The sequence below is a fragment of the Panthera leo genome, chromosome A3 (genome assembly GCF_018350215.1).
Source record: "Panthera leo isolate Ple1 chromosome A3, P.leo_Ple1_pat1.1, whole genome shotgun sequence".
In the NCBI taxonomy this organism is placed as follows: Eukaryota; Metazoa; Chordata; class Mammalia; order Carnivora; family Felidae; genus Panthera; species Panthera leo.
This window is the reverse complement of record NC_056681.1, coordinates 41,580,748-41,608,040: the sequence shown is the minus strand read 5'-3', so window position 1 is coordinate 41,608,040 and position 27,293 is coordinate 41,580,748. Positions and strand designations below refer to the sequence as shown.

The following is a 27,293-nucleotide window of genomic DNA, read 5'->3' as shown; positions in this document are numbered from 1 at the left end:
TGTGTAGGTTTTTTTGACAGGCGTTCATGTCCATGCCTGGCCACTCACCCAAGTAAGAATAACTCGGTGTAGTCCTACAAGAATAGGTACTTTAGCGGCCTCATGCTCCGAGAGGTCAGTGGAGGTCATGTTCTCTCAGATTTGGCACAGGCTGTGGTGGTGTGCATCCCAGTGCAGCTTCTGGAGACTTCCTTGGGCCTCTCAAGATCCACGCCAGGCCAAGTTCACCTTTGGTTTCTGCTCCTGGAATGCAGTGTCTATAAGTGCAGAGGTTATAAGAAGGGCCTTGACCCACAGAGCCCTTTTGTTGCTTCCGTTTTACAGTGACCTTTGGGTGGCTGGTGGAGGAAATTTATTCAGCATCTGAGCCACACAATGGTATTCAATTAAGACAAGTTACTCAACTATATTCTCCCTGAAGATGAGAGAAATTAGCATGTGAGAACTTACTTCCTTACACAGGTGATATCCAGACCCTTTGAGGTAACATTCAGCGTTCTGTCAGTTGATGCCATGAAGTCCTGAAATTCACTTTTCTCCATGAGCATAAATGTTCACTTCATAATATTTACATGGAAAAGGAAGGGTATTCAATATGGAAAAATAAGTAAAGGTTGGGACTCACTGTACTCGATAACAAAGAAGATATTATCTTTCTTTTTTGTTTTTCCAACTTAGTTCTTCATGGCCTCGACTTGGAGAGTGAGCACTGCATCTTTGAAAACGTCGGGGGGACGGTGACTCTGATACCCCTGAGCGGGTCTCAGTGCTCCGTGAATGGTGTTCAGATCATGGAGGCCACACACCTAAATCAAGGTATCTGGTTTTTGGTTTTCAGAGTTCTTTGTGTATGCCGTTGCTAGAGAACAAGTTGGCCAGGTAATGGGAGAATGTGTGCATCTTAGAATTAATTGCTCGTTAGTTATAAGAAATATGCAGACTGTTTGCTTCATTATGCTGTTTTCTGTTTTGCTGGAGGACTTCTTTATAATTCCAGTTGTCTTGTTGAATTAAACATATATATAGTTGTCTTAAAAATTATTGCTCTTATGGAAATATGACTTTAAAGGAATTTTTTTAAGTTAAAAAAGCACCTTTCAAATGCAAAATCTTAACACAGTGCCTGCTGTTAGTAACTTTATTACCATATTTGTATTCTTTTTGTGAATAGTTGTGATTGTAGCATACATACAGGATCTGGTATCATAGCTTTTTCTTTTTAAATAATTTCAGTTTTATGGAAAATTTACAATTCTCATACAAAGAACTTTTTAGTTTTAGAAGCATTTGAAGGTAAATCACCAACATGATGCCCCACCACCCCTGAATACTTCAGTGTTTACTTCCTTTAAACAATGGCATTTTCCTGTGTAATTACAAGATAAGCATCCAGATTAGAAAACAAACTTCGGTACATTCCTGCCACCTGATCCTCAGACGCCCTTCAAGTTGTCGTTTGCCTAACAATGTCCACTGTGGGTCCGGGATTCAATCCGGCATCATGTGCTGCATTGAGTTGCCCCACCTGTCTTGTCTCTTTCAGTCTGGAAGAGTTCCTTTGCTTTCCTCTGACTCTTGGGACTTTGGCAGGTCAAATATGTTGCAGAATGTCCCTTTACACAAATGTAGCATCTATCCGCTGCTTCCTCGCGATGACACTAATATTGTGTCTTCTTGACAGGACTGTCCGAGAGATGATGCCCTGTTTTTCCCACATCCCATTACTGAGGAGATGCTTGCTTTGATCATTTGATTAAAATGGAGCTTGCCAGGCTTCTTTACTATGAAGCTACTCTCTTCCTCCTTTTTATTAATAAGGATATTGGGCAGGATTTTGAGATCATAAGTACCCATTCTTTATCACACTTTCACCCACTGGTTTTGGAACCATGTTGGGGGGTGCTGGTGTCTGATTGAATTATTATTCGGATGGATGCCACGTGGCAATCTCCCTCCTTCTACATTAGTTGGATTTTTACGGTAGGTATCAACAGGGTCACATGACTCGCTATTTTATTTAGTAGGTCTTGGTCTGTCTGTCATTATTTGTTTTGATACACAAATTGTCCCAGGTTTGGTGAGTGGGAGTTGCTCCAAGCCGATTTCTGTGTCCTTGGATCTTGTCCCCAGCATCGATGAGCACTTCCTTAATTTCTGACACAGTAACATGTTCTAGGCTTATCTCTTATACTTTGCTGGAATCAGCCAGTTCTCCAAGGAGCCTTGGTTCATCTCAGTGGAGAATGGGATTTAGAAACTAAGATCTGAGCTGTAGACGTATTCGTCGCTCTTGAGGTGTTGCTGTTCCCAGGTCCTGTTAGTCAAAAGAGTTAGGGAAAGTGTGTGTCTCTGTGTGTACAACACATACAACTATATTTATGTCTGTATGTGTGTCAGCATTTCAGCATCTATATTGCTGACCAGGAGTTCATATCAGTACCTCTAATCCAACACAATACCATAGCATTCTTTCCAGTTTTTTCCTTTTTTCGTATTTGTAAATAGCTCCCTTTTCTGATAGTGATAAACCTGACTTCCATTATGTAACCAGTATCCTATCACTTCTGCCCCCTCCTCATGCAGGGATCCTCTTCTTCCTGTTCAGGCTTTGACACCCCATGCTGGACTACCACGCCACTGCCCTCACTTTTCTAGTGCAGACACTGAAACTTATTCCCATTCCCATGCTGATGCCTGCTTTGCATAGTCCCGCCTAATGGCTTTTGTACTGAGTCACGCGAGGAGGAACAAAGGAAAGAGTTGATATACCTTAAGCCCCCCCTTTTTTTTCTGTATATTATGCCTAGTTTTATGATAACAGTTTTTCGTAGTTACATACTATCATGTATCTGGTTTGACATAGGAATTGGACACATGGGGGAAATTGGACAGATGGAAAGCATGTAGTTCATTGGTGTTAGTGAAGTCATGAGCAGAAATCAGTTGTAAGGAGTTATCTCAGAAATGAAGGATGGTATGGTACCAGAACCATCATCCTTTTATAGGAAGGGTATAGAATCCACTGAAGACATTCTAAAAGCAACTAATGGAGTACCCACCCATGAACCTACCACCAAGTCATCCACTCATCATCCATTGATCTCTTCATCTGTTTTTGTACTATTAGTATTTTTCAGTGTCAGGGTAAGTTGAGCTTGGGAAACATTTGGGTACCTTGGAGCTGGCTGGGAATGTCAGAGTTCAGCAGTAGCCAGTGACTAGCCCAAACCAAGGATACAGTGCCCAGTGATCATTACCAGAGCAGCATTTTCTGCTTGTCTGTAACCAGGACAAGGACTCTGGCAGTAAGGGTTGGAGAAGCTGGTTCTTGCTGGACAGCAGAGTAATAGTCATGGTGAGAGGCTGTCTGCCCTGAACCCAGAAAGTTACCATAATTGGCCAGCAGACAGGAGGTCACTATATAGGGCTTTTCAGTGGCTGTCCTGCTTGTGAGCACACCTGTTTGTTCACGCTTAGGACCTCAGGTGGAGGGCCTGCTGCTGTTCCTCTGGGCAGCAGGACTGGTGCACAGGTCATGGTGAGAGGTGGGAGATGGGTCCCTTTGCGCAGTAGAGATCTCTGTAGGGGCTGCATCCCCGTCAGGTCAGGGGAAGTTGACCTTGCTCTGATGACTGTGTATTGTTATGGGATTTTATAAGAGGCTTGTACTGGTTTCCAATATCATCGTTAATGCATGAGTAGAACTTTAGAATTCATTTTGAAATATTTAATCGTTTAATACATCTGGGGTAGACCTAATTTAATTTTTTCCATATTGGTTTATCATTTATTATAACCTTATCTCATGCATGCTAAATACCCACCTCTCTTTCGAAGAAATTTACTTTCCCAAAAATGAACACTGACACATAGCAACGTATCTATTTTGTGGCTTTCCACTTTGTTCGTGTACTCTGTATTTCTACTTTTGTACAGGTATCACACAATTTTAATGCTTGTTATGTTTTAATATGCTTTAATTTCTCTTCTTATTTGAGTGTTTTTGTGCTATTCATACCTGTTAATTTTTTCAAAGAAATTGTAGAATCACTGCTTCTGCCATTATGGGTCAAATAGTCTCTTGTGGGTCCTCTTGGAGGTTAACTTTTATGTGTAATGGTGTTTCTCTGAAAAAAATCAGTTTTAAGGTCCCAACAATACACTGTAAAAGGAGCTTTTAGAGCACATATTGTTTAACAGGGAAACTGCCTAGAACTTACTGTTCAGTATTGGGGTTATCTTCTACCCTTTGCCCACCCACCCCCATAGAAAGATTATTATTTATTTAGTTCAAAGAATTTGCTTATTATTCCACTGCCATCTGCTTATATAGCTATGATTATGTCTCTAATTCTCTTGGGAATTGAGGCATTGAAGGTAAGTAATAAATATATTTCCCATATAGTATTTTTATCAAGTTTTTTTTTAATCTTAAATTTTTACCTTAATTGAAAGTCCATTTAAAAAATATGCCTATTCAGGTTAGTGATGACTGAAACTAAATTTTTGACTTGTCCTCGGAAAGTAGTACTAATTGACATTTAAGGTTAATGGTCAGAATTATCTTTTTCCTGTGGGGTATCTTGTTTTTATTACCATGGTGCCATGATTTGGGCTTGAGCTCCTCTGGTGCTCTGCTGAGCTACTGACATAAAGCTACCGACATAAAAATGCCATGTTCCAAAGCATTAAAACACCGTGCACCAAGAACAAATGTCATTAGCAAGTCTTAGGGCAGTGAAATGCAAGATGACTTTGTGTTTCAAGGCATTACATGAACGAAACAACAGAATACCGTTTTTTTTAAATGCACATACTTTCAGACTGAAACATCTGACCAAGGAAAGCCATGTGTACAGTCCTTCCGAAATTAAGGGTTAGACTTCTCCACATACCTTCGTTTTTGAGGATTATTAAAATGAGAACTGGAACACGTTTTAAAAACACAACATATGCAGTGTGTTCTTTTTGGTTATGAAACTATGTAGTAAAAGCAAAAAGATGTGAATGGGACTAACACATGCCTACTTTGGAATGGTGTTAACCTCTGGAGAGGAAGGGGGAGTCCTGGGGAGTCTTTTATCAGGTAGGGCTACAAAAGAATTTTCAGCTGTATTTGTAAGATTTGATCTTTTAACAAAAACAAAAAACAAAACCAAACAAACAAACAAACAAAAAACAAGACCAAAATGAAAAAGAGAAAGAATATGGACTTCATTAAAATATAATAATTGGGAAACAGAATTAAACATATCAGTATATTCATACTCCAAAAATTACTTGGCTTTTGCCCATGAAGCAGTTTAAGTGAAGGTGTCAAGAAGAGATGGATGTTAACCCAAGTCACAGCCATCTAACTGTATTGAGTCTGCATTTGACAGGATTCCAGGTTTACCCTGCATTACCAGCAGCTTCCTATCTTTTCACTATCAGTTTCCAGTTTATTGCTGATATTTGATCCTTAAATGTCTCTTTTCATTAGTAAATTACTTCATTTGGAAATGTGTTAGGCTGTCCCCTTAAAAAGCACAGGCAGTAATTACCACTTCCTTATCTAGATCACTTAAGAGATTTGTGAATGTCAACTAATAGGAGATTTACTTGTATTTAGCAGATTTTCACCATTGTGGGAATTTTTTTTTTTTTTTTTTTTTTTTTTAACCTGTATCAGTTAACAGCCTTACTTCGGGATTGTATAAACAGTACTTCCCCTGCCTTAAATTATAGGAGTGTTTCCATCTGGCAACATCACTAAAATGAAAAGCGTTTGCTAGTGCCGTGGGAATTAAATGAGATGACATACAGAATGTGTGTTGTCTAAAGCCCGGCACATGAAACCTTTCTCCTCCTCTTCCCTGAGTTCTTCCAGAAGCCACGCACGGCACGTGCAGCATCACACCTGAGTGTGCTCTTCAATTGCTGTGTTCTCTGGAGCTTACATTCCTCAGTCCCACGATGCCATAGAATGATTGCATCAAATGACTTTATAGAATAATAGTGTGATTCTGTAGAAAGGAGGCAATTGCTAGAGAAGAAAGCATGAATTTGACCAGGGTATCTAGTGCATAGGCCTTTAGCTGTTCTTGGTAGTAACCTTAGGCTTTTCTTCTTCTTTTTTCCAAATACTTACTATGAAATGGTACAAAAATCAAGTGAGTTACAGTTCAAAAAGTATTTCAGCATTTTCTATATAATTGCTAGTAACTCTTCTCTCTTACGTTAATTATTATTATTTTTGTCCTTTTACTATAAAATGTTACTCGAAAGCTGATAGTTGTTAAAAGGTGATTAATTTTCCCATTCATATCAGTGGACTCCCTTGGTCATCTGGCAGGTTTTTCAGAGCTGTTAAACGTTCATCTCTTCTTTCAGACATGCCGCAGAAACTGTATCTGGGGACTTTACACCTAGGTGCTTCTGAATGCGTTATGCTTGAGTGCCAAAATATATTTGCATCTATTCAAGTACTCAGAAAGAGGTAACAGGTGATCATCTGGGGAGTGGAGCTGAGGAGGCTTTGATAAAATTTTCATTTGCTTAAGCGCTGCTGTGAGTTGTTCAGTGGCAAATTAAGAAAGAGTTTTAGTGGAACTAGCAAGGGAAATGGATCTTCCAGCAGCTTTTCCAAGGTATCTAATGAACAGAAGAGATCTTTTGTACACTGCAGCCAGCCAGCAGATATCAATGGCTGGCCTCCCAGTTAACTCACCTGTACTTGCTCATAAGTACTCACTATCATTAGATTTTTTCCTCAGACTTGAGATCTGTACATATGATCCCCTTTTCTTGTACATGGATGTTTCAGTAGATGCTTTTGAAAGTCAAAGCCCTGGCTCTTCTTAAAGACTCTACCCAAAGCCCACAGTTCTTAAAAGTGCATCCCCATATCGGTAACATCAGTAGTACCTAGAGCATTTTGAAATGTTCCGTCCTAGACCTACTGAGTCAGAAAATATAAGAACGGGGCCTAGTACTTTAGTTTTTCACAAGCCGTGTAAGTGATGTTGATGAACATCTGATATGAGACCAGCTGACCAAAACTAATAACACTGAAGACAGTTTCTTGGTGTCCCAGATGTTGGTGTACACGACAACCATATGATAGTCCCTTTAACCTCTTTCTTCTCTTCATTGGATTCATGTCTTGTTAGAGATTTTTCATGACCTCTCTGTTCCTTTTTAAATGTCACTTTTAGCTTCATGTTCCATAGAGTGGCTTGACAATGTGCCTTGGCATGGATTTCTTGATGTTTAGCTGTTTTGGATTTGCCCAGCTTCTTGAATCTGTAGGTTTATGTCTTTCTCCAGATTTGGGAACTTTTCAGTTATTATACTCATTCAGTCATAGTCAAAATTAAATAACTTGTTTCCACCCTATAGTCTTTCTTCCCTTGTTCTGGGACTCCAATTACATGACTGTTGAGTATTTTAGTATTGTTCCACAAGTCCCTGAGGCTCTGTTTACTTATTTTTACCCTTTGGTAAGCTTTTTTTTTTTCTTTAAAAAAAAATTTTTTTTAATGTTTACTTATTTTTGAGAGAGAGAGAGAAAGCATGAGTGGGAAAAGGCAGAGAGAGAGGGAGACACAGAATCTGAAGCAGACTCCAGGCTCTGAGCTGTCAGTACAGAGCCCAACTTGGGGCTTGAACTCATGAACCATGAGATCATGACCTGAGCCGAAGTCAGACACTTAACTGAGCCACCCAGGTGCCCCTCTTTTTTCTTTTCAGATTAGATCATTCTAATTGGTCTGTCTTCAAGTTCACGGACTCTTTCTCTGTCCTTTCTACCTTTCTATTGAGCCTAACCAGTGTGTATTTTTATTCTGGTGGTTGTATTTTTTTAGTTGTACTATTTGATTCTTCTTTGAATAAATATCCTTTATTTCTTTGTTGTAACATTTTACCTTTCAAGATTATTCTCCTATTTTTGAATATTTATATAATAGCTGATTTAAAATCTTTATCAAATAAGTTCAACATCTCTATGATCTCCACGTTGACATATGTTGATTGATTTTTGCCATACACGTTGAGGTTGCCCCACTTCTTCATATGCTGAACAATACTAGATTGCATCCTGGATATTTTTGATATTTTGATATGAGACTCTGAGTCTTGTTTAAATCCTATGGGAAACGTTGATTTTGTTTGGTTTTTGTTTTGTTTTAGCAGGCGGTTGACCTGGTTGGATTCAGACCGTAAGTTAGAATTAGCCTCTGGGGGTTGTGATTCTAGTTCCAATGCCAATTCAATTTTCAAAGCCTTTGTGGTGCTATTCTGGTCTGTCCCGTGTGTGCTACCTAAGGGCCTGTCTGGGACCTGAGCCGTAGTCTGTATCTTAGGTCAGTCCTTGAAGTCTTTGTGTGCTGTTGAGGGTCAGAACTAAGTGGCGGAGGAGTTCATAAATAGTTCTGTGAGTCTGATTTCCTGAACTTCTCCTTCTGTGTCAACACTGAAGAGTCTTTCCATTTCTGTCATCTGGCTAGAAATCTGGAGCTTTATACTACTCTTTCATGTTCATTCTGTGCTTGTGCCCAAGTCTGGGGCCAAGAAGGAAGAGGGCAGAGAGAGAGAGAGAAGCTACAAGACTGTGCCCCACCCTCATGGGGATCATAGCTTGTCTGATTGGAGAGGGATTTCCCCTTCCTTGTAGGTATAGGCATCCGTGGGCCCCCTGCTGCTTCCTCTGTTGCTGCCAGGACACCCTCTCACTCCACCTTGAACCTGAACTAGAGGGCTTCTCCTGGAGTTCTTTCATTTGTGCTGATGTCAGCTTTTGGGTTTCCTCCTAGACTAAGCCAGGGAACACTGGAGGGTGCAAATAGTACATTCCCTGTCTGTCCATTGGTGCTTCAGATCCCTGTCTTCTTCAGCCCACCTTCTACTGCTTACTTGTCAGGGCCCTTGAATAACTCCTGCCTGCATTCTGCCCACACTGTAGTGGCATTCAGTGGGACAGACAGGGTGGGGTGTGTTTATCCATCTGTGCAGAACCCAAACTCCTCCCACAGGGTGGCTGTAGACTGCCAAAAAGGGAGAAATTTACCCAAAGCTGAATTCTGAAGTGGATAATGCATTTGTCAAAATGGCACATGGGGAAAAAGTGATGTAGATGTGCTTTGACCAAAGTGTGTGGCAAAGAAGTGTCTGAAGCCTGGAAGGTGGGTGAAGTGGAAACCAGGAGCAGTGGGGGACCAGGGCTGCTGAATCGTGGCAGGTTTCTAGGGCTTGGGAACCGTAGACTGCAAGGTGTTCACCATTCAGTCAATGCATAATATGGTCGCTGACATGAAGGACAGTGTGACATTTGTGTAGCCCAAGGGGGCTTGGAGATGAGCAGTAACACAAGAGGGGTGATGGAGGGAAGAGACCCTTGTTGCTGCTTGGAGAGAAGGGAGGCATTTGGAAAGAACTATTTTGGAAGGAACGATAAAATATTGACAGCTTGGAGTGTGTAGGAGGCTAGAACTGAATAGTTGAGCTTGTTACTAACAGAATAAATGGTACTGTTGGCAACAAAGAATATGAAGTAAAGAAAGTTACTAATAGCCTGACCAGTTAGTATAATGCCTTCCATTCAGTACCTTAGAATTTGTCATTTTATATTCTACTGTCTGAAATCATCCTCTAATTATTTCATACAGTTTCTGCATTTTCCTTCAGAAGAATGAAAATTCCTTTTTGCATCTCCTGTCAGGCTTTCAGAAGAGAAAAATCAGCTCCCACTTGCCCCACCCCCACACACATCTAAACATTTCTTTGGGGATGGGACTGGAATATCTTGGGATTTTTACATAGCTCCAGAGTCAACCCATGCACACACTTGGACAAATAATTCTTGATGGATTATTTGGCTGGAAACCTCAATAACAAAGATTGAGAATCAATTTACTTTCTTCTCCAGAGTCTCACAATGTAGGTTTGCAATTTTTCCTTTACCAAGAGTGAACAAGGATTTAAGTAATTTATCTAAATCAGGAAATTGTAAATCCACATTTGAATTATAAATGTTGAAAGGGAGGGGGCCAGGCCTATGTGGCCTTTTGACAAGGTGTCATGTGTATTTATATCCTTCACAAATACTAGCAGACGACCTGATGGCATGCTTTGACACTGACGTCCGTTACCCTTGATGCTGAGTGCCTGTCACTTATCCAAGCTAGCTTTGAATTCCAAGCCACCTATCCTGTTTGAATTTGTCAGTATTCATATGAAATTTTCTTACCACGAGCACCATGTCAGATCTTAATCTTCCCCGTCTCATTGCCTGAAGCCGTTTGGAGATAGAGAAAAATTACTATAATTCAGGTGTCTTAAGTAATAACATCAGTGTCACAAGAGCCCAAGGCCTTCAAACATATTACTTAATGCGTTCTCAAGTACTGGCGTTATTAGTGGAAATCAGGCTTTCTTTTATCAGGTCCTCCAAATGGTGCCATCATCATAACTTATTTTAATGTAAATATTTTGAGGATGTTTTAAATCAGAAGGAAAATGATCCTACACAAACAAGTTTTAAGAACTTCACCCATCCTGCCTTACCCTGACCTGTATCTCAGTACCATTCTAGAAAATTACATTCCCTGGGGCACCTGGTTGACTCAGTCAATTGAACGTTTCAGGTCTCATGGTTCGTGGGTTCGAGCCCCACATCAGGCTCTATGCTGACAGCTCAGGGCCTGGAGCCTTCTTCGGATTCTGTGTCTTCCTCTCTCTCTGCCCCTCCCCTGCATGTGCTATGTCTTTCTCTGTCTTTCAAAAATAAATGAACATTAAAAAAAAAAAAAATAGAAACTTATGTTCCTAGACAGAGATTTGCTTTTCTGACAATTGTTTCCAAAGTGAAAACTTCTCTTTCACGGAGCATGCTTTAGCCGTCTGTTATATCCTGTCTGTGTGCTTGGGGGGGGGGGGGGGGGGGGGGGGGGCGGGCAAGGCTTTCTAAAGTAATCAAATTCAGAATTTGGAGACTGAAGCAAAATTTCACCAGGCCCCTTATTTTTTGGCCTCTAAACTCCTGTTACATTGGACCATCCACTTTTGGGAAGTATAGTTTTCTTACATGTTTGTATTAATTATAACCCAGAATTAATTAATTTGTACATTATCACCTCAGAAATATTCATATGACAACATTTAATAGGATAAAAGAGTTGATTTCTTTGTGCTGTCGCAGAATTAGAAAATCTCACATAAAATTTGAGGGTAATTAATAGTGATATTAACGATTATTGTCACTATACTGCTTAGAAATCCATAGAAATGTTTACATGTTTAATTTCACTTTCAGTGTACCTGAAATACTAAAACAGAAAATCTTCTGTGAAATCAGCATTCAGTGGTTTCATTCATAGAGATTTAAGCAAAGCATTTTTTTTTCTTTCTTTCTATCTTTTTTTTGGTTGTTGTTAACAAGTGTCTCTGTGTACCCTTTTACAATGTCATTTCCCTTCCATTTCCTTTTAACACCATCTGGAACTTGTCTACCTTCTGGTATTTAACAGGCTCTGAAGTAAACTCAAAGAAGCCATCATGCATTTTAAGGAGGCTTAGATATGCTCTAAAAATTACAAACTAAACGCATCAGAAAAGTCCATCTGCTGTGACTAATCATGTTAACCTCCGATCAAGGAGTAGTTCATGGTTAAAGAGTTTAAGATCTGGAAGGAACCTTAGAAAGTATCCAGTTTGATGACTAGATAAGGAAACTGAATTCTGGAAAGGGTGAGCTTAACTCACCCTTGGCCACACAAGAGTTTGGGGCAGGGCAGATGCTCTGGGTCTTAACACACACAGATGTTAGGTAGATATGTACATATACGTACGTGCATGTGTGTGTCTGAGTGTGTGTGTGTGTGTGTGTGTGTATACACACACATACATACATATATATACATACATACATATATACACACACACATACATACATATACATTTATATATATTCAGGAGTAAGTAGGTTGGTAGGTAGGTTGGTAGATAAACTGATGGATAGATGTCCCAAGTTTTTCTTCTAGAGCTTCAGACCCATATTTCTGCCTGCCAAAGGCATCTCAAATTCATTATGTATAAAACCAAACTCAGGCTTTCTCTCCCAACCCAATATTGGTCCTTTTTCAGTATTCTCAGTCTGTGTGAACAGCTCCCCGTCCAACCAGCTGTTGCCTGCCAGTACCGAGGAACATCTTCTTTACCTCCCTTGTCCCCATATGCAGCCCATCATGGGGTCCTATTGACCTTATCTTCTACACATTTTCCTGATTTGTTTATTCTCCTTCTCTCCTCTCCCCTTCCCCCCAGTGCTGAACCACCATTGTCTTTGACCTGGACTCTTGGAGTAGCCTCCGACCTTATTTATCTGCATCTACCCTTGCCCTCTTTGCTTTCTTCTTCAAACAGTTGAAAGAATGAACTTTCTGAAACTCTCATCCAATCATGTGATGCTGCACAAAGCCTTTCACCATCTTCTTATGCACCCTCATGAAGTAAAAGTTGCTTTACTGTATCTTGAAAGATTCTATGTGGTCTCTTCCTTTCCCTCTCTCAAGCTTCATTGTGTGTACTGTTCTTCTCCCTTTCCTGTGCCGTAGGCATTTAACTGTCTTCCAGTCACTCAGCATCATCACCACCACCACCACCATCAGTTTTTCCTGCCATGGGACCTTTACACATGCCACTCCCTCACTCTCCGTGCTTCATCCTCAGAGCTTGTCTTAGGCACCGCTTCCCACTTCTTCTTTCCCTAACCTCCTCTAAATCAACCCTCTTCTTATGTGCTCTTTGAGTACCGGGCAGGTTATCTCTCCTTTAGGTGTAGCTTTGCATCTAATTGTGGACTTATTTGATTATTCACCTCTCTCTCTTACTTATAAATTCCATGAGGGCAGGGCATATGTCTGACTTGTTCAACTTTGTATCTGCAGTGCTTATCACAGTGACTAGCATGCACTCAGGGTTCATTAAGTACTTGTTGAATGAATGAATGAATGAAGGAATGAACAGCAGCATAATGTAAAAACAAAGCCAATTTTTTAAGTCAGTAGGTTTGTTGAGTAAAGGAATAAAATGAAATAGAAAGAAACCAGCCTTAACAGAGCCTCTTTTTTTTTTTTTTAATGTTTATTTATTTTGAGAGAGAGAGAGTACACACGCAGGAGGGGTAGAGAGGGAGGGAGAGAGAGAATCGCAAATGGGCTGATTTGGGGCTTGATCTCATCAACCATGAGATCATGACCTGGACCAAAATCAGGAGTTGGACGCTTAACCGACTGAGCTACCCAGGGGCCCCTAACAAGCCTCTTTCTATGTGCCAGGCAGTTTATGCACATTATTTAGGTAGAAACAAGGAATGGTCATGGATAATTTTGTTTTCTTTTATAACTCTTAAAGGGATTTTTATGTGTATTTCATGCAAATACATGGGTGGCAAGATTATTTTCAATGATTTAATATGATATGAAATATGTCTCTGAAATACCATTCTATTTTTCCATTAACATATTTTAGCACTTTTCAACCTGCATGGCTGGGCATTTGATTAACAGGAAAAAAATAAAAAAAGAATTGGATTAAATGTAATTAGCACATTGAATATGATTGCCTTATTAATCTCTAATTTCCCTTCCAGAGCATTAAATATACCTATATCCTAGACATGGCTGCTTAACTTTTGACTTCTCTGTATGGCACATAGTTCTGAGTCCTGGTCATAAAAGGCATAGAAAACACCTTTCTTAATGATGGTAATGGTGCCTTTTCATGATTGGAAAATATACGAGTATAATTTTCCATGAGGGGGATAAGCAGGTTGTAGATTGGTTACTATCTACTACTATACTTTTAAATCTCTGAAAACTGTGTTCTTCTTTTCATATGGACTCCCTCTCTGCTAGATAATGACAACTGCCAGAACCAACCCTTTCAGTAGTTCCCTGGGGTTATGACCTAACCTGTTAGGTTTTAACCATGTTGAATTTGAGAATCTGAGGCAGTATGTTGAGTAGGCAGGTGGATATACTGGTCTGAAGCTCTAGAATAGCCACCTGGGGCTACGATATTACTTTTGAGGCCCAGGTAGGGAAATAGTAGCCAAGTGAAGAGGTTGGTGACTGCTGTTACCCCACAGGTCACGTGCCCTGTCCAAAGGAGGCAGCCTTCAGCAGCCCAGGGATTTTGGCCAAGTGGCAATACAAATCTACTGATACATTACCTTCTAGTTTTTGAAGGGAAATCAGAAAGAAACTCAGTACTTTATGTAAAAACTGCAGATTTTTAACTGGCAGCTAATAATTTTAGTTTCTAAGTTTTCGCGGGGCACACAAAACATCTCTGAGCTGGTTTCTCTCAGGCCATCAGTTTGTGACATATGATGCAACTTCTCTCCCTTGGCTCTCCAAGTCCTCACAGTGTCTGTTCTATCCTGGTGCTGTTTCTGATGCCCTGCATTTTGGGTGGATTTGACTCCCTCCTCTCCCCGCAGCAGGACAGGCCCGTTTCCCTGGTCAGGCTTAGCCCTTCCTGTGGTTTCCCCAAACTGGAATCACTTCTCTTGTCCTGGAGCTGCCTTGTGAGACCCAGCTGAGGTCTGTCCCCACCTACAGCAGCCTTGCACACATCACTTAGGTGCTTGACCCCTCATCACATGTCATCGTCTTCCGTGGTTGACTTCAGTGGATATGTTCTGTCCTCACAAAGAAGTTGCATTCTTTTTCAGGGCAAGATTGAACATGGGGGTCTCTTCTAAGGTGTGATAGACTCTTCTAAGGTGTGATAGACTACTCCCGACGACGTAGTGAATCTCCTCTGGAACATCGCTTCCCTTAGATGCCTCTGATGACAAGGAGCTCACTGCCGTCTGTGGCACCCATGCCAGCTTTGAGCAGTTCTGAATTTAGAAAGTGTTTGTTTGCTTATTTGCTTAAAAATGCTAAAATTTGTCCCTGCCCTTACTTAACATTTTTGTTACCCTTGGGTACTTGGCTTGAATTCTGTTGCCTCTTGTGTGATCATTTTTTGAATAAGCAGAACCCTGGTCCATCAAATGGAGCCTTTCTCGTGTGTCTCATGTGGCCACCCAAATTTTAACAGAGTTTTAACAAGAAGCAGTGTTTTCACATGGTAATAGACCCTACACGTACACAATTTCTTTCCTGTCAAATCCTGAGGTAGATGTTAGTAGTGGTTACCTGTACTCTGCCGATTATACCATGTTTTCTTTTGAAAGCACTTTCCTTTGGGATTTCTCCTTTTACTGGCATTAATAAACATTTCCCAAATTTGTGACCATATGCTTTGGTTGGTATTACAGCATCTCTTTGTAGAACTTACTGCTTTTTTTTCTTCCTAACAATCAAAACTATAATTATCTGGATATTAAGTTTTAAATCTCGTAATATAATGCTTGAATCCATCACTTCTGCCTTAGTAACATGAGTATTGTGACACTCAGCTATAAAAATAAGAATATTTGCAGGTTTAAAATTGGCTTATATAAGCAGACTTTTGAGACTAGGTCTTTCCCTTATTATTACCATTTTATAGTGCACTGGAAATTACATTTCAGGTGTAAAATTCCACAACATGATGTTGTCAACCAACCGGTTGCTTACCGTGAACTCATTGCTGTTTTTGTATGTTCTTAGGTGCTGTGATACTCTTGGGAAGAACCAATATGTTTCGCTTTAACCATCCTAAGGAGGCTGCCAAGCTCAGGGAGAAGAGGAAGGTGAGCAGCATAACATCTCCAGGAGCCAATTCTGATTCTGGTGGGGCTGGGGCTGTGGGAGCAGTTTGATTTTCCGGAGTACGGAACTAGAAAAGTCACGCTGTAGCCTGTACTAACTGTACGGAGTTGTTTCTCAGTGGATGATTGGCTGATGAAGTAGGAGAGCAAACTGGTCAAGTCCGGAGCAGGGGGAGAAATGGCTCCTTCTAGACCCTTCTCTTCACCCCTCCACCCCCAAAAGGAGTTGGGCATTGTTTTGCATTAAGTGGGGAGTGACTTCCACTTATGAGGATCTGTTGTAGGAGTTAACCCAATATCAGAATCAGTTTCATCCAAAAGCTTGCTTCCTTTTTACTTTCAGCCATAGCAAATGAGACTTCTGGTTAGGGTGTGAAGCAGAGAGGGGGTGAGTTTGGGACAGCTAGTTGGATAGGGTCATCCAGAGGGCACTCTAAGTGCAGGACGGGTGAGGTGGGTAGAAGACCTGAGAGAGAAGGGAAGAGATGAGAGAGAATGTGTCTTGAGACACCGTATGTCCTTAGACTGAGGAAGGTAAAGGCTACAGCTAACATTTCTATGAGCCAGGCACTGTATGAAACTTCTACAGCATATTTTACTGCTTTATCTGTGTAGCAGTTCTTACTAACCCCATGTCACAGATGATCAAGATGAGAAACTGAGGCTTACTTGTTCCCTAACTAGCACGTGGCCAGCCTGCACTGCTGCCCTGACCCGCTGACCTAAAGGGTCTGCCCTTCACCCCTAAGTCACAGAGCCCTGCATGTCAACCTCCTATTGTGAGGGCTACCCAAGGGTGCCAGTGCCTTCGATGGGAAAGAACGAGAAAGCTGCAAACCCCAGCCTTCTCCACGGTTGCTCATTCCAGCCAGTGAAGCCTCTTATCTATTCTGGCCCAGGGTCTCCCTGGAGGGTCCTTATTGGTTCACAGTTACAGAGGAAGAGAGGGAGGAAAATACATTTGCCAGTAGCTTTCCATGGAAGCAAACAGGTTAAGCTCTTACTTTTTGGTCTCCCTTCCCCTCTCCCTCCTCATCTTTATCCCTCAACACATGTGAGTGCTGCTGAGAACAGGACACAGCTCCCGCCAGGAATGGAGGGTGACCCTTCCCTCCACTTCAGTGCAGCGTGGTCGAGGAGATCCCCACGGTTGTGCACTTCCTGGCTAGCTTCCCCTGTCCTGGCATGCTGGGGCCCCGCTGTGGTTAGCTGAGGCTTGGGTTGGAGTTGTATTTGTTGCCTGGCTGTCCCTGATTTGCCGCCCTCAGGTAGACCAGTTGGCGTGTGTGCTAATGAGGGGTATATGTACCTCATTGCCTCTCACAAGGTGAGAGCAGTGAGTCCAGGGCTGTGGCCCCCTCTCCCCCACTAAGGTAACCGCTCTGCCCTGTGTCTGCTCTTAGAGTGGCCTTCTGTCCTCCTTCAGCTTGTCCATGACTGACCTCTCGAAGTCCTGTGAGAACCTGTCCACGGTCATGTTGTATAACCCAGGGTGAGTGAACAGCAGCGTCTCCTTCCCTGTGACTGTCACTTTTGTGGTGTTTATTGTGTCAACCCCATTAAAGTCACTAGATAAAAATAAAATTTCTGCAATTGCTCCTCCTTAGCAAATCAGCCATAGTCATTTCCCAAGTCGCTTTTCAGCCCTTGCTCTGTCTGTACATAATTTTACTTGGTTGTAATCACAACATAAATGAGATTGTGTGTTCCGATTTTTTTTTTTTTTTTTTTTTTTTTTTGCTTAACAGCGTAAGAAGCATTAGTGAGGGTTGTTACAGCCTTCGTTATCATTTTCGTAATTGTCTATTATTTTAGAATTGGCTCTTTGATTATGTAGTGTGTGATCCCCTTGGTTTAGGCACTTTCATCTCATTTTATAAATTTATTGTAATAACAGACAATTTTGATTCTGAGGGCATTCAGGAGTGCAGGAAATTGTGTTCAGTACATCCAAGCCTTGGGGGGGACCCCTGGGGACACAAAGAACTTTGTGGCTGGGTTGCTCAGGTCCTTCACAGTTTCAGTAGTGATGTGGTGGTGACAATGAAAATGCCTAAGAACAGGGAACTGCACAAAAGGACTTTGGGGTCCTTTCCTGTTTTATGAGGTCCCACAGTTTTATCTTTCCTACAGAGGGAATTTCCTATAAATCAGCAGAGGTAAATCTAACAACTGAAGAAGTGATGTAAAACTGACGACGATGTCTTTTAGAACTGCGCTGCACCGAGGAGTGGCTGCATTCCGTGCCAGGCACTGCATTCGGCATCTCATACCCGTTGTCTTAATTCTCTGGGTGACTGTCCCCACTTGACATGTGGAGAATTTATAGCCATTTGCTGGCCCACGTAAGGTCTCAGCCCATGCAGTGACCATGTAATTCCCTGCTTATCTCCAGCTGGGGGCCTTTTCAGACCTGGGGCCGGTGCCCTGCTAGAGCCCCCACCCCACCTGGGCAGTGCTCACAGATACGGAGTCTGGAGGCATCGCTCTTCTGGCGCAAGTCCCTTCACTGGTTTGTGAAAAGCAGGTTATGCCTACAAGGGATTTCTTCATTGCCATGGGAGTTTAAATCTGGGAGGGACCTTTGATCTTTTTTCCGGGATTCCTCATTTTATAGGCAAGCTGAAGACCAGATTTCACACCTGGCTGGAGCCAAAACAAACAAGCAAACAAACAGAAAACCCAAAGGAAAAAACAAAACAAAAAACAAACACCTAGTGCAACATCATAGCTGCAGGCTCCTGGGCCTCTCCCACTCTCCAGAACTTCTGCAAGTACAAGACACAGTTAACTTTGTCAGGCTTTGTCTTTACCCATCTTACAGATCGGCTCTCCCATCTTATTACATAGCTGTTGAGGAGAGTTGTGCTCATCAAGTAAATCTGTCTTGAAATAATCTGTATCGATAAAGCCCTCAGAGCGCCTGGGTTATCGCTGCTTTGGAAGGCATGTTCCGTTGGAGGTCTTCAGTCCCTTGCAGTAGCATTAGCAACTGCCTTTTGTGGTGGCTGGGATGGAGTCATTCATATACTCACTTTGTTTAATATAATATGCCAGTCTTTAGGGTTAATTTCAGTTTAAGTATTGTGAGCCCATCTGTTCAGTATTGTTTGACTAAACTGTTCTGGAATGCGTACCGTGCTTGCTCGTAATCATCTCCCAGTCCAGGACCCAGCTCTAGTCCTGGAATCCAGTTACCAGCTTCTTTATCCATGATCCTGGGGCCTTTTACTTTGAACCCATTTGGAAATCTTATGTGGCTGTTCGGTGCCTTTGAAAAGCCCCAGACTGATGTGCAGTCAGCTCGTCTTCTTGGAGACACAGCTGTGTCTCCAAGTCAGCTGTGAGCCCCCCTCTCCCTTGCATTGCCACATGGTATCCAAGGACTTCTTTTTTTTCTCCTCCAAGCGGAGGTGAATATGTAGTCCTCTTAAAAGTGATGCCAGTTTAGGTTGTTTGCTGGTTTTTACATTACAACGATCTTTCTCAATGTTTATAAAATACAGATTAGAGTGTACTAATTTTTCACCCTCCAAACTTTTCGGTGACTTTCCGTGGTCCCAAACAATAGAATGCTAACCCCTTACCGTGTCACTCAGGCTCTCTACCATGAGTGCCGTCCTCATAGCACATCCCTGTGTGTGTTCTGGGTTCTAGCCATTTCAGGGACCCTTCTGTTGCTCAGACCTGCCTGGACTAGCCGTGCCTTTTGGGCTTGTCTTTTGCTAGTTTCAGAGCTCTGGCATGCGTTTTGGGATGCGCCTACTTGTCCTCTAAAACACAGTGCATGCGGTCTCTCCTCTGGAAGCTATTCCCATCTTTCCTCTCCCAGTTGAAAGGAAGTGCTCCTTCTTCACTGTACATTCTGTCATCCTCATTCTGGTCCTCTTTGTAATGGACATTCATCAAACAACAAGCCTTTTCTGCCTGCCTCCTGTGGGGAGCATAGTTCTACCCAGGGGCACAGCTGCCCACAACCCTAACAGGGTTAGTTTACAGCTCGCTAGAGGAGAAAGGCAGGCACAGGGGATTTACAAATGGGTGCAGAAAGTGGGAATGAAATGTCCTGAGCAGTGGAGTGATCAGGGAGGGCTTCCTGAGGAGGTGACATTGAATCCAAGACTCTGGAATGACAGAAAGGGGGAGAGAGGAGAGTCTTCCAGGAAGAGGACAAGTGCAATGGCTTCTACCCGAGGAACAGCAAGAGCTCAGAGTAGAGGGAATTCAGTCATCGGAGGTGAGGCTGGTGCATAGACTGGGGCCAGCTGTATAAGGCCTCTTAGGCCATTGGCAGGAGTTTGTCTCTTTTCTAAGAGGGCTAGGGAACTCTTCCAGGGCTTTCAGAAGAAAAGCAGCCCGATGATGTACTTCCTACTAACCTTAGAATGTATGTCACTTGGAGAAAGTAGCACGGAAACAAGAAACCGTTTAGAAAGCTGTTTCCTTTGTCCACGTAGAAGTGAGAGTGGCTTAGAATTGGGTGGTAGCCTTAGAGATGGAGTGCCATGGAATCAAGGGTCATGCCCAGGTTTCAGATGTAAATAGCTGGGCAGATGGTGTGTCTGTTCCTGAGATGGGGGAGGCAGGGAGAGTTGGCATGAGCTGGCCTTTGCACAAGAGTTTGGCTCGTGTGAGTTTCTCTCCTATTTGATTGGAAGTGTTTTGAGGTCAGTAATTGTAGTAATTACTGTAGTAATTTACTTGTAGTAAATTTACTTGTAGTAAATTACAAGTAAATTACTTGTAGTAATTTCTGTATTTTATTTTATTTTATTATATTTTAAAGTTTATTTATGTTGAGAGACAGAGACAGTGCAAGTGGGGGAGGGGTAGGAAGAAAGGGAGAGAGAAAGAATCCCAAGCAGGCCTCATGCTCGGAACCCAACCTGGGGTTCGAACTCATGAAACCATGAGATCATGACCTGAACCAAAACCAAGAGTGGGATGCTTAGCTGACTGAGCCACCCAGGCTAATTTCTGTATGTTGAAGTGTCATTCATGTAACGTGCATAGTAAATGTTTAGCAAACAGATTAAGAGGGAAATTTTAGTAGGATACATAGATCCTCTTGGGAAAGGATTTTTTGCTAATTTCTCTGGGCATGGATATTCCAAAGAGTGAAAAATGGTATACTATATAAAGGAATGTGTTTCTGTCACATGGGTCAATTCCTAAATGACACTGAAGTTATGTGAATAATCTCAAGGTCATGTTCAGGATCCTCAAACAAAAAAATGGGAAGATGGTCTTGTGATGAAATTAATTAGACCAAGACAATCAGAGAATTCAAGTGAGAAGCAGCATCTGTGTTAGATTACATTGCAGTTGGCTGAGGAGATGGTTCTAGATGCATTTGATACTGCCGTTATGCATCCTGTTCACCTGGCTTCAGTTAACAGGCACATTTTGTCTCTGCCACCCTTGCGGTACTCATTTGTAAAGGCTCAGATTAAAATTACTCAATACTTCGCCAGCCTGACTTCATGCTCCCTCACGTCTAGCCCCCCTCAGCTTGCCACCTGCTGTAGAGAATGATTGCCCATGAATTAAAGCATAATTGGAGAAAAATTTCCTACTCTGATTTATGGGTGTCACGAGGTGTCTGCTCTAGCAACTTGGCAAAATGAAGCGGGATTGAAGTATCGCCATGCTGTTTATACTTTTTTTGATGTTACAGGTGTAAATACCCTCGGCTTAAAGTAAGTACCACGTGATAAACTGGAAGACCATTGGAAGAAATATGTTTTCTACTTGGACCCTGACTAAATATTTATTTATAGCTAGATAATGAGCTGCTTGGAACAAGAGCATGTTAGTTTCTCAAGATGGAAAATAGCCGAGATGCTTGCACAGATCAACACATATTTATTGAGAGTCTTCTGTGTAGAGAACCTAGAAGTGTCAGATGAATGTTCTTTCTGCCCAGGAGAACAGGCACACTCCCGTGAACTCATTTTGAGTGAAGGCCAGGCAGCATGTGATTCAGGGCAGAGAGTTGCCCCTGGGAGGTCTGGGAAGTGATCCTCCTCATATAGCCATGCCTTGTAATATGGTGGGTAACTTAGAAAACCAGAGACTTCCAGAAGGAATCCTTCTTGACACTGCGATTGCCTCCAGCCGGCATCATGGAATCTGAGTCTTAAGCCTAATTCCCAGGAACACTGTTTCCTCAACCCAGCTGTCCCTATCATAAAATTTTCCCGTTCCATCCCATTCAGCTCCCTCTCAGTGCCATAGCGACACATGCCTGGAATAAATCGCCAGAGAGCATCTCAGGAGAAGGGTAGTATGGAGGGGATAGTGGGGGTTATTAGGAGCCTTAAGTGAAAACCGGTCTGAAGCCTCTGGTCTAGTGCTTTCTTCTCTGTAGTTGAGGATATGAAGCTGTCGGGAGTCTGTAGTACTGCCTCAGCTTGGAGGACAAAGTGAGGAAGGATATTAAGTGAAGATTTGGTCTTGGACACCCTCCCCTTAGAAATCCCAAGTCACTCCCCTCAGTTATTCTCGAGAATTCTCTCCAAGATTCACAAATGAACTGGATTCTGTGCCGGGCCTTGAGATGTTTACAAGTAGGAGAGGCAGGCTGAAGAGAAGAGATTCTGGGAGTGGGCAATTTTGTGGGCCGAGCAGAGGAGTGCTGGGAAGAGAGAGTCCTGCTGAGCAGAAGGGTGTGCTAAGAGGAGTCCGCAGGTTCAGGCCTGGCTCGGGAGCATTCTGAAAGCCAAGTATGGATGAGCAGACAGAGCTTTTCCTCCCGGAGATGCACTGGGGTTCGGGCAGGTGGATTAGAAGTAGGAGAGGGATGGCAGCTCGGGTTCTCTAGGCACATCCACGGTACCCGTGTATGTGTAATGTTTTTATAAATTCGATTAGCACGTCCAGAAGTTATGACCATGATTAAAATATATGGCCCCAAATGCAACAGAGAACAATTTTCTGTATATTCATCAGCATTTGGTAGCTCATTTCTTCACTGTTTTAAATTGTGATAGCATACACTTAACATAAAATTTACTGCCTTAACCACTTTTAAGTGTACAGTTCAGTTCATTCACATTATGGTGCAGCTCATCTCCAGAACTCTCCATTTTATAAAACTGAAACTCTGTGCGCATTAAACAGTAACTGCCCATTCCCTCCTTCTCCCAAACCCTGGCGATCACCATTGTAGTTTCTCTTTCGGAAGTTTGACTACTTGGGGTACCTCACGTAAGTAGACTCCTGCATGATTTGGCTTTTTGAGACTAGCTTATTTCACTTAGCATAATGTCTTCAAAGTTCATCCCTGTTGTAGCACGTGTCAGAACTTCCTCCTTCCTTTTTAAGGCTGAATAACATTCCATTGGACGTATGTACCACATCTTGTTTATCCACTCACCTGTTGAGGTACACTTGGGTTGCTCCTACCTTTTGGCTGTTGTGAATAATGCTGATATGAACACGGGTATACAAATATCTGTTTCAGGCCCTGCTTTCAGTTCTTTTGGGTATATACCCAGAAGTGGAATTGTTGGGGATGTGGTAATTCTGTTTTTAGTTTTTTGAGAAACTGCCATCCCATTTTCCACAGCATCTGTACCATTTTACATTCCCACCAACGGTGCACAAGGGTTCCAAATTCTCCACATCCTCGCCATCACTTGTTTTCTGTTCTGTTTTTTTCTTTTCTCGTTAAAATTTTTTTTCTTTTTACTTTTTAAAGTTTTTTTTATTTATTTTGAGAGAGAGATTGAGAGAGAGAGAGAGGGCACAAGCAGGGCACAAACAGTGTGGGCTCCATCCCATGAATGGTGAGATCATGACCTGAAGTGAAACCAAGAGTCGGATGCTTAACTGACTAAGCCATCTAGGTGCCCCTCTTTTTTTTTTTTTTTAATAATAGCCATCCTATGGGTATGGGGGGTGATGTTCCTTTGTATTTTGTTAAAAAAGTTTTTTTTCTCTTCCATTTTCTCAAGAATGTTTTATCCGGAAAGTGATGTCTGGAAATATAGAAAGAAAGAAGATCTCAAAATTTAGTTCCCCCAATAAATACAGTAAACAAATGATGAACATAAATCTAACATAGATTGATTTCCTGATGACCTCTCTCAAGGACTGCCACGTTCAGTTTAACCAGCCCATTGAGATTGGGTATCTTAAAACCTAATTGATGGTAGGAATCCAAGAAGTTTTTCTAGCCAAGGAGAGATGTGATCATCGTTGCATTGACAGATTCACTCTGGCAGCTGAGTAACAGAGGCACCAAGGAAGCTACGGGAAGGACACAGAGGTGAGGGCTTGAACTGAGACAGTGGTCAAAGGAACCTAGAAGAAGGGGTGGGCTCCACAGCCATTTGGGGCAGGAAGTCATGAAGCCTGGATGATTAATTGGATGTGGGAAGTAAAGATGTTGACTTCTGTTTTCTGGCTTAAATAATTGGTTGGGGGTGGCATGCTACCTGGCTGAAATACAGATACAAGGGAAGGAAGAGCAGGTTGTCAAGAGGCAGGAGAATAATGAGTACAACCTTGAAAAACTGAGCCCCAGGCCTTGAACTTTCTCCCATAAGTGACTGTGCATTTGGGTACTCTGTCAGCCGCTGCATACCCCTGGACAAAGCTGGAGTCTCTGTGGCTTGACCAAACACCAGGATGAAGGAGGTTTCCCCTGTTGAGTAAAATAGATGTTCACAACATCTACCACTTTCCCCTCATCCCTTTGGCTCCTGTTTTAGGGCAGTCCTTTGTCCAGCCCTGTAGTGGGGCTGGAGTGAGTACGACAGATAGGGGCTCAGTCACCTTGGAGCATAACTCATTGCACAAGGAAGACCCTCGTAAAGCTGTCAGAAATCAGGACACCAGTAGCATTGTCCTTGCACTTGCCAGGCTAGGATTCCTGGGATGTCTTTAAATTAAGGAAAGCTGTGCAGTTGAGCCCAGACCCCACCCCTCAATATGCTGCATCTCATTGAAGGGGATCCTTGTCACAGAATTCTCTGATCAGCAGGTGGCCAAGCCCTGGTGATTAGTGTAGAGGTTGGTATCCCCTACCTCATATTTGCCTCATCTCTTCTCTAGATATACTACTCAGCCATAAAAAAAGAGAAGGAAATCCTGCTTTTGTGACAACATGGATGGACCTTGAGGGCATTATGCTAAGTGAAATAAGTTAGAAAGAGAAAGACAAATATATATGATTTCACTTACGTGTAGAATCTAAAGAAACGGATCGGCCAAAACAAAAGAACTAAGCTCACAGATACCGAGAACAGATTGGTGGTTGCCAGAGGGGAGGAGGGCAAGTGGGTGCAGGTGGTAAAAAAGTACATACTCCCAGTAAGTAAATAAGTAGTATAATGTGTAGTAACGTACAGTATGGTGACTATAGTTAATGTTATTATATGGCACATTTGAAAGTTTCTAAGAGAGTAAATCTTAAAGGTTCTCATCATAAGAAGAAAATTTTTGTAACTATCTATGGTGATGGGTGGTAACTAGACTTATGGTGATCATTTTGCAACATCTACAAATATAGAATCGCTGTGTTCACCTGAAACTAATATATATCAATTATACCTCAGTTAAAAAAAAAATAAAGTAAATGGCCAGTGTGATTAATACCTGAGGACTGGCAAATGTCATTAAGGTGACTGTCATGGCCCTGAAGGTGATTCCTGACTTCCTCTTTGCAGTGGCACAGGACAGACTCATTGACCTGCCTCATTGGGAAGACTGTCCCAACCTTAAGTCACACCTCCTTAGCCCTTTGTGGTGACTTCTTTCTCTAAGACCCCTCTTCTTCCCAGAATTTGATTTGGCCCCTCGGTGCCCACGTGGTGACTTCCAAGCTCCAGCACAATCATTCATGATTCTGTTCTCCAGCTTTGGCTTCTGTCACTTTCTACCTCCAACTTTATGCCTTGGTTTAAGTGGACAAAACAGATCTTTCACAGCTCTCTCCAGGTCAGGCCTCTCTATAAAACCTGTCCATAAAACCATCCCACTCTTTCTCTTGGCCAGTCCTCTTCATCTTTCAAGCCCGAGTATCAGAATTGTCTCCTCAAGAAGCAGTCTGCGCGTCTCCGATTTGAGCTAAATGCTTTCTCTTTATTCTCTTGCAGGCATTTTGTGCATATTTTTAGCAGAGCCTTTTCCAAATTCATTTAATTGATGTTTGTGTCTGCTTTCCCACTAGGCTTCTTGTGGACAGAGACCGTTCCTTACTCATTTTTAATCTCCAGAAGCTCCCACATAGTGGGCTCTTAACAAATGTTCACTGAGCGGTAGGTTTTGGCCCGCAGATGTGCTCCCAGCACAAAGGATGTGTCTGTTCATAGGTCTTCAGATGCCTCGTGCTTCAGATGGGTCCTGTGCCCTTTTTAGTATCTCCACTTTTTAGCTGGCCCCTGTCTTTTGAGTTTTTCACTCGTGCAGGCATACTTTTTTGTGGCTTTCTTAACTGTTACAAGTGACCATATCTCTTGGTTTCTTTGGTATCGTATAGACCTGAGTTTTTGGTTTTGTTTTTTTGCAGTAGACTGAAAATTACTGTTGAATACTCAGTTCCTCCTACAGCAAAGCTCTCTGAAAGAAGTATGTCCAGTTTACAAATTATCGTATGCAGTTGAGATCCAACTTATCTCTCTAAAGCAACAAAGCAACCAGTTCTTTTTCCTTTGTTCAGCAGGTAACCTACTGATTCTCCACATCACCCATGTCTAAAAAAAACCTCATGCTCTAAATCATAGTAAGATTTGGAGTTTTTGAAAGTGAAGTCTTTACTCCCCAAGAACGTTTAATCAGTCAAACTGGGCACATAAAGTTGGGTATATCATTTCTAGCAGAGTTTTGGAACTTACTCCTGGCCTACATCTCAAGCTCCCTGGAAACTAAGATTTGTATACACACATGCGTGGTACTTGGTGCCAGAGAAATTTTGGATGAGGCAAAGCAGCCCGGTGACTTCCTTTGGGAGTTAGTTCCACTTTGGAGTAGTGCCCAGCGAGGGTCTTTGCCAGGAAGTAATTTCGCTGCGGGGGAAAGATTCCTCCGTAACCGGCACAGTCTTTATGAAGAAACCAAGCCCACTGCTTAGGCATCCTCTGTCTTGCTCTGAGACTGCAAACAGACAGCTAATTTGGCAGGATGTGGAAGCTTTCACAGCTTCTCAAAAGTGCTCTAAGCAAAATTATATACATTCCAAATTCATTTCAGTCTCGAAAATAAAGAGATTTTCACTTGTGCATTAGCATCCTTTAAGCAATAACCAGTGGTGAGTTGATTTACATGGGTATATTTGAATAATTGAATTCTGAAGACGAGAAACATCTGGCTTTCAAATCCATTCGGACCAAAAAATATCCAAATCAAAAATCAGACATGTATTTGGTAAGCCATCCAAGGAGCTTCATGGAGTGTGGCATTGCGAGCTGGGGTTTGGCTGGCATCAGGGCCGCCGCAGACCTCGGTAGCCGGGAAGGCTCCTAAGTGGGGATGGTCTGAAGTCATCAGCAATCAAGGAATGAAGACAGACGAGTGAAAATTATTTTCAGTCCAACGTTTTAAC

General features: G+C 42.2%; 1 protein-coding gene across 17 annotated transcripts in view; it reads left to right on the top strand.

The window, feature by feature from the left end:
- Positions 1 to 27,293, top strand: part of KIF16B (kinesin family member 16B) — a 288,972-nt gene that overhangs the window by 145,248 nt on the left and 116,431 nt on the right. For all 17 annotated transcript variants that reach the window (XR_006200570.1, XR_006200571.1, XM_042931660.1 and 14 more), the window contains 3 exons: positions 679 to 816; positions 15,645 to 15,727; positions 17,149 to 17,237. Coding sequence is in view for 15 of the 17 variants with exons in the window: in XM_042931660.1 (XP_042787594.1) it covers positions 679 to 816; positions 15,645 to 15,727; positions 17,149 to 17,237 (310 nt within the window). In the remaining 2 variants the exon portion in view is untranslated. The remainder of the gene's footprint in view (positions 1 to 678; positions 817 to 15,644; positions 15,728 to 17,148; positions 17,238 to 27,293) is intronic.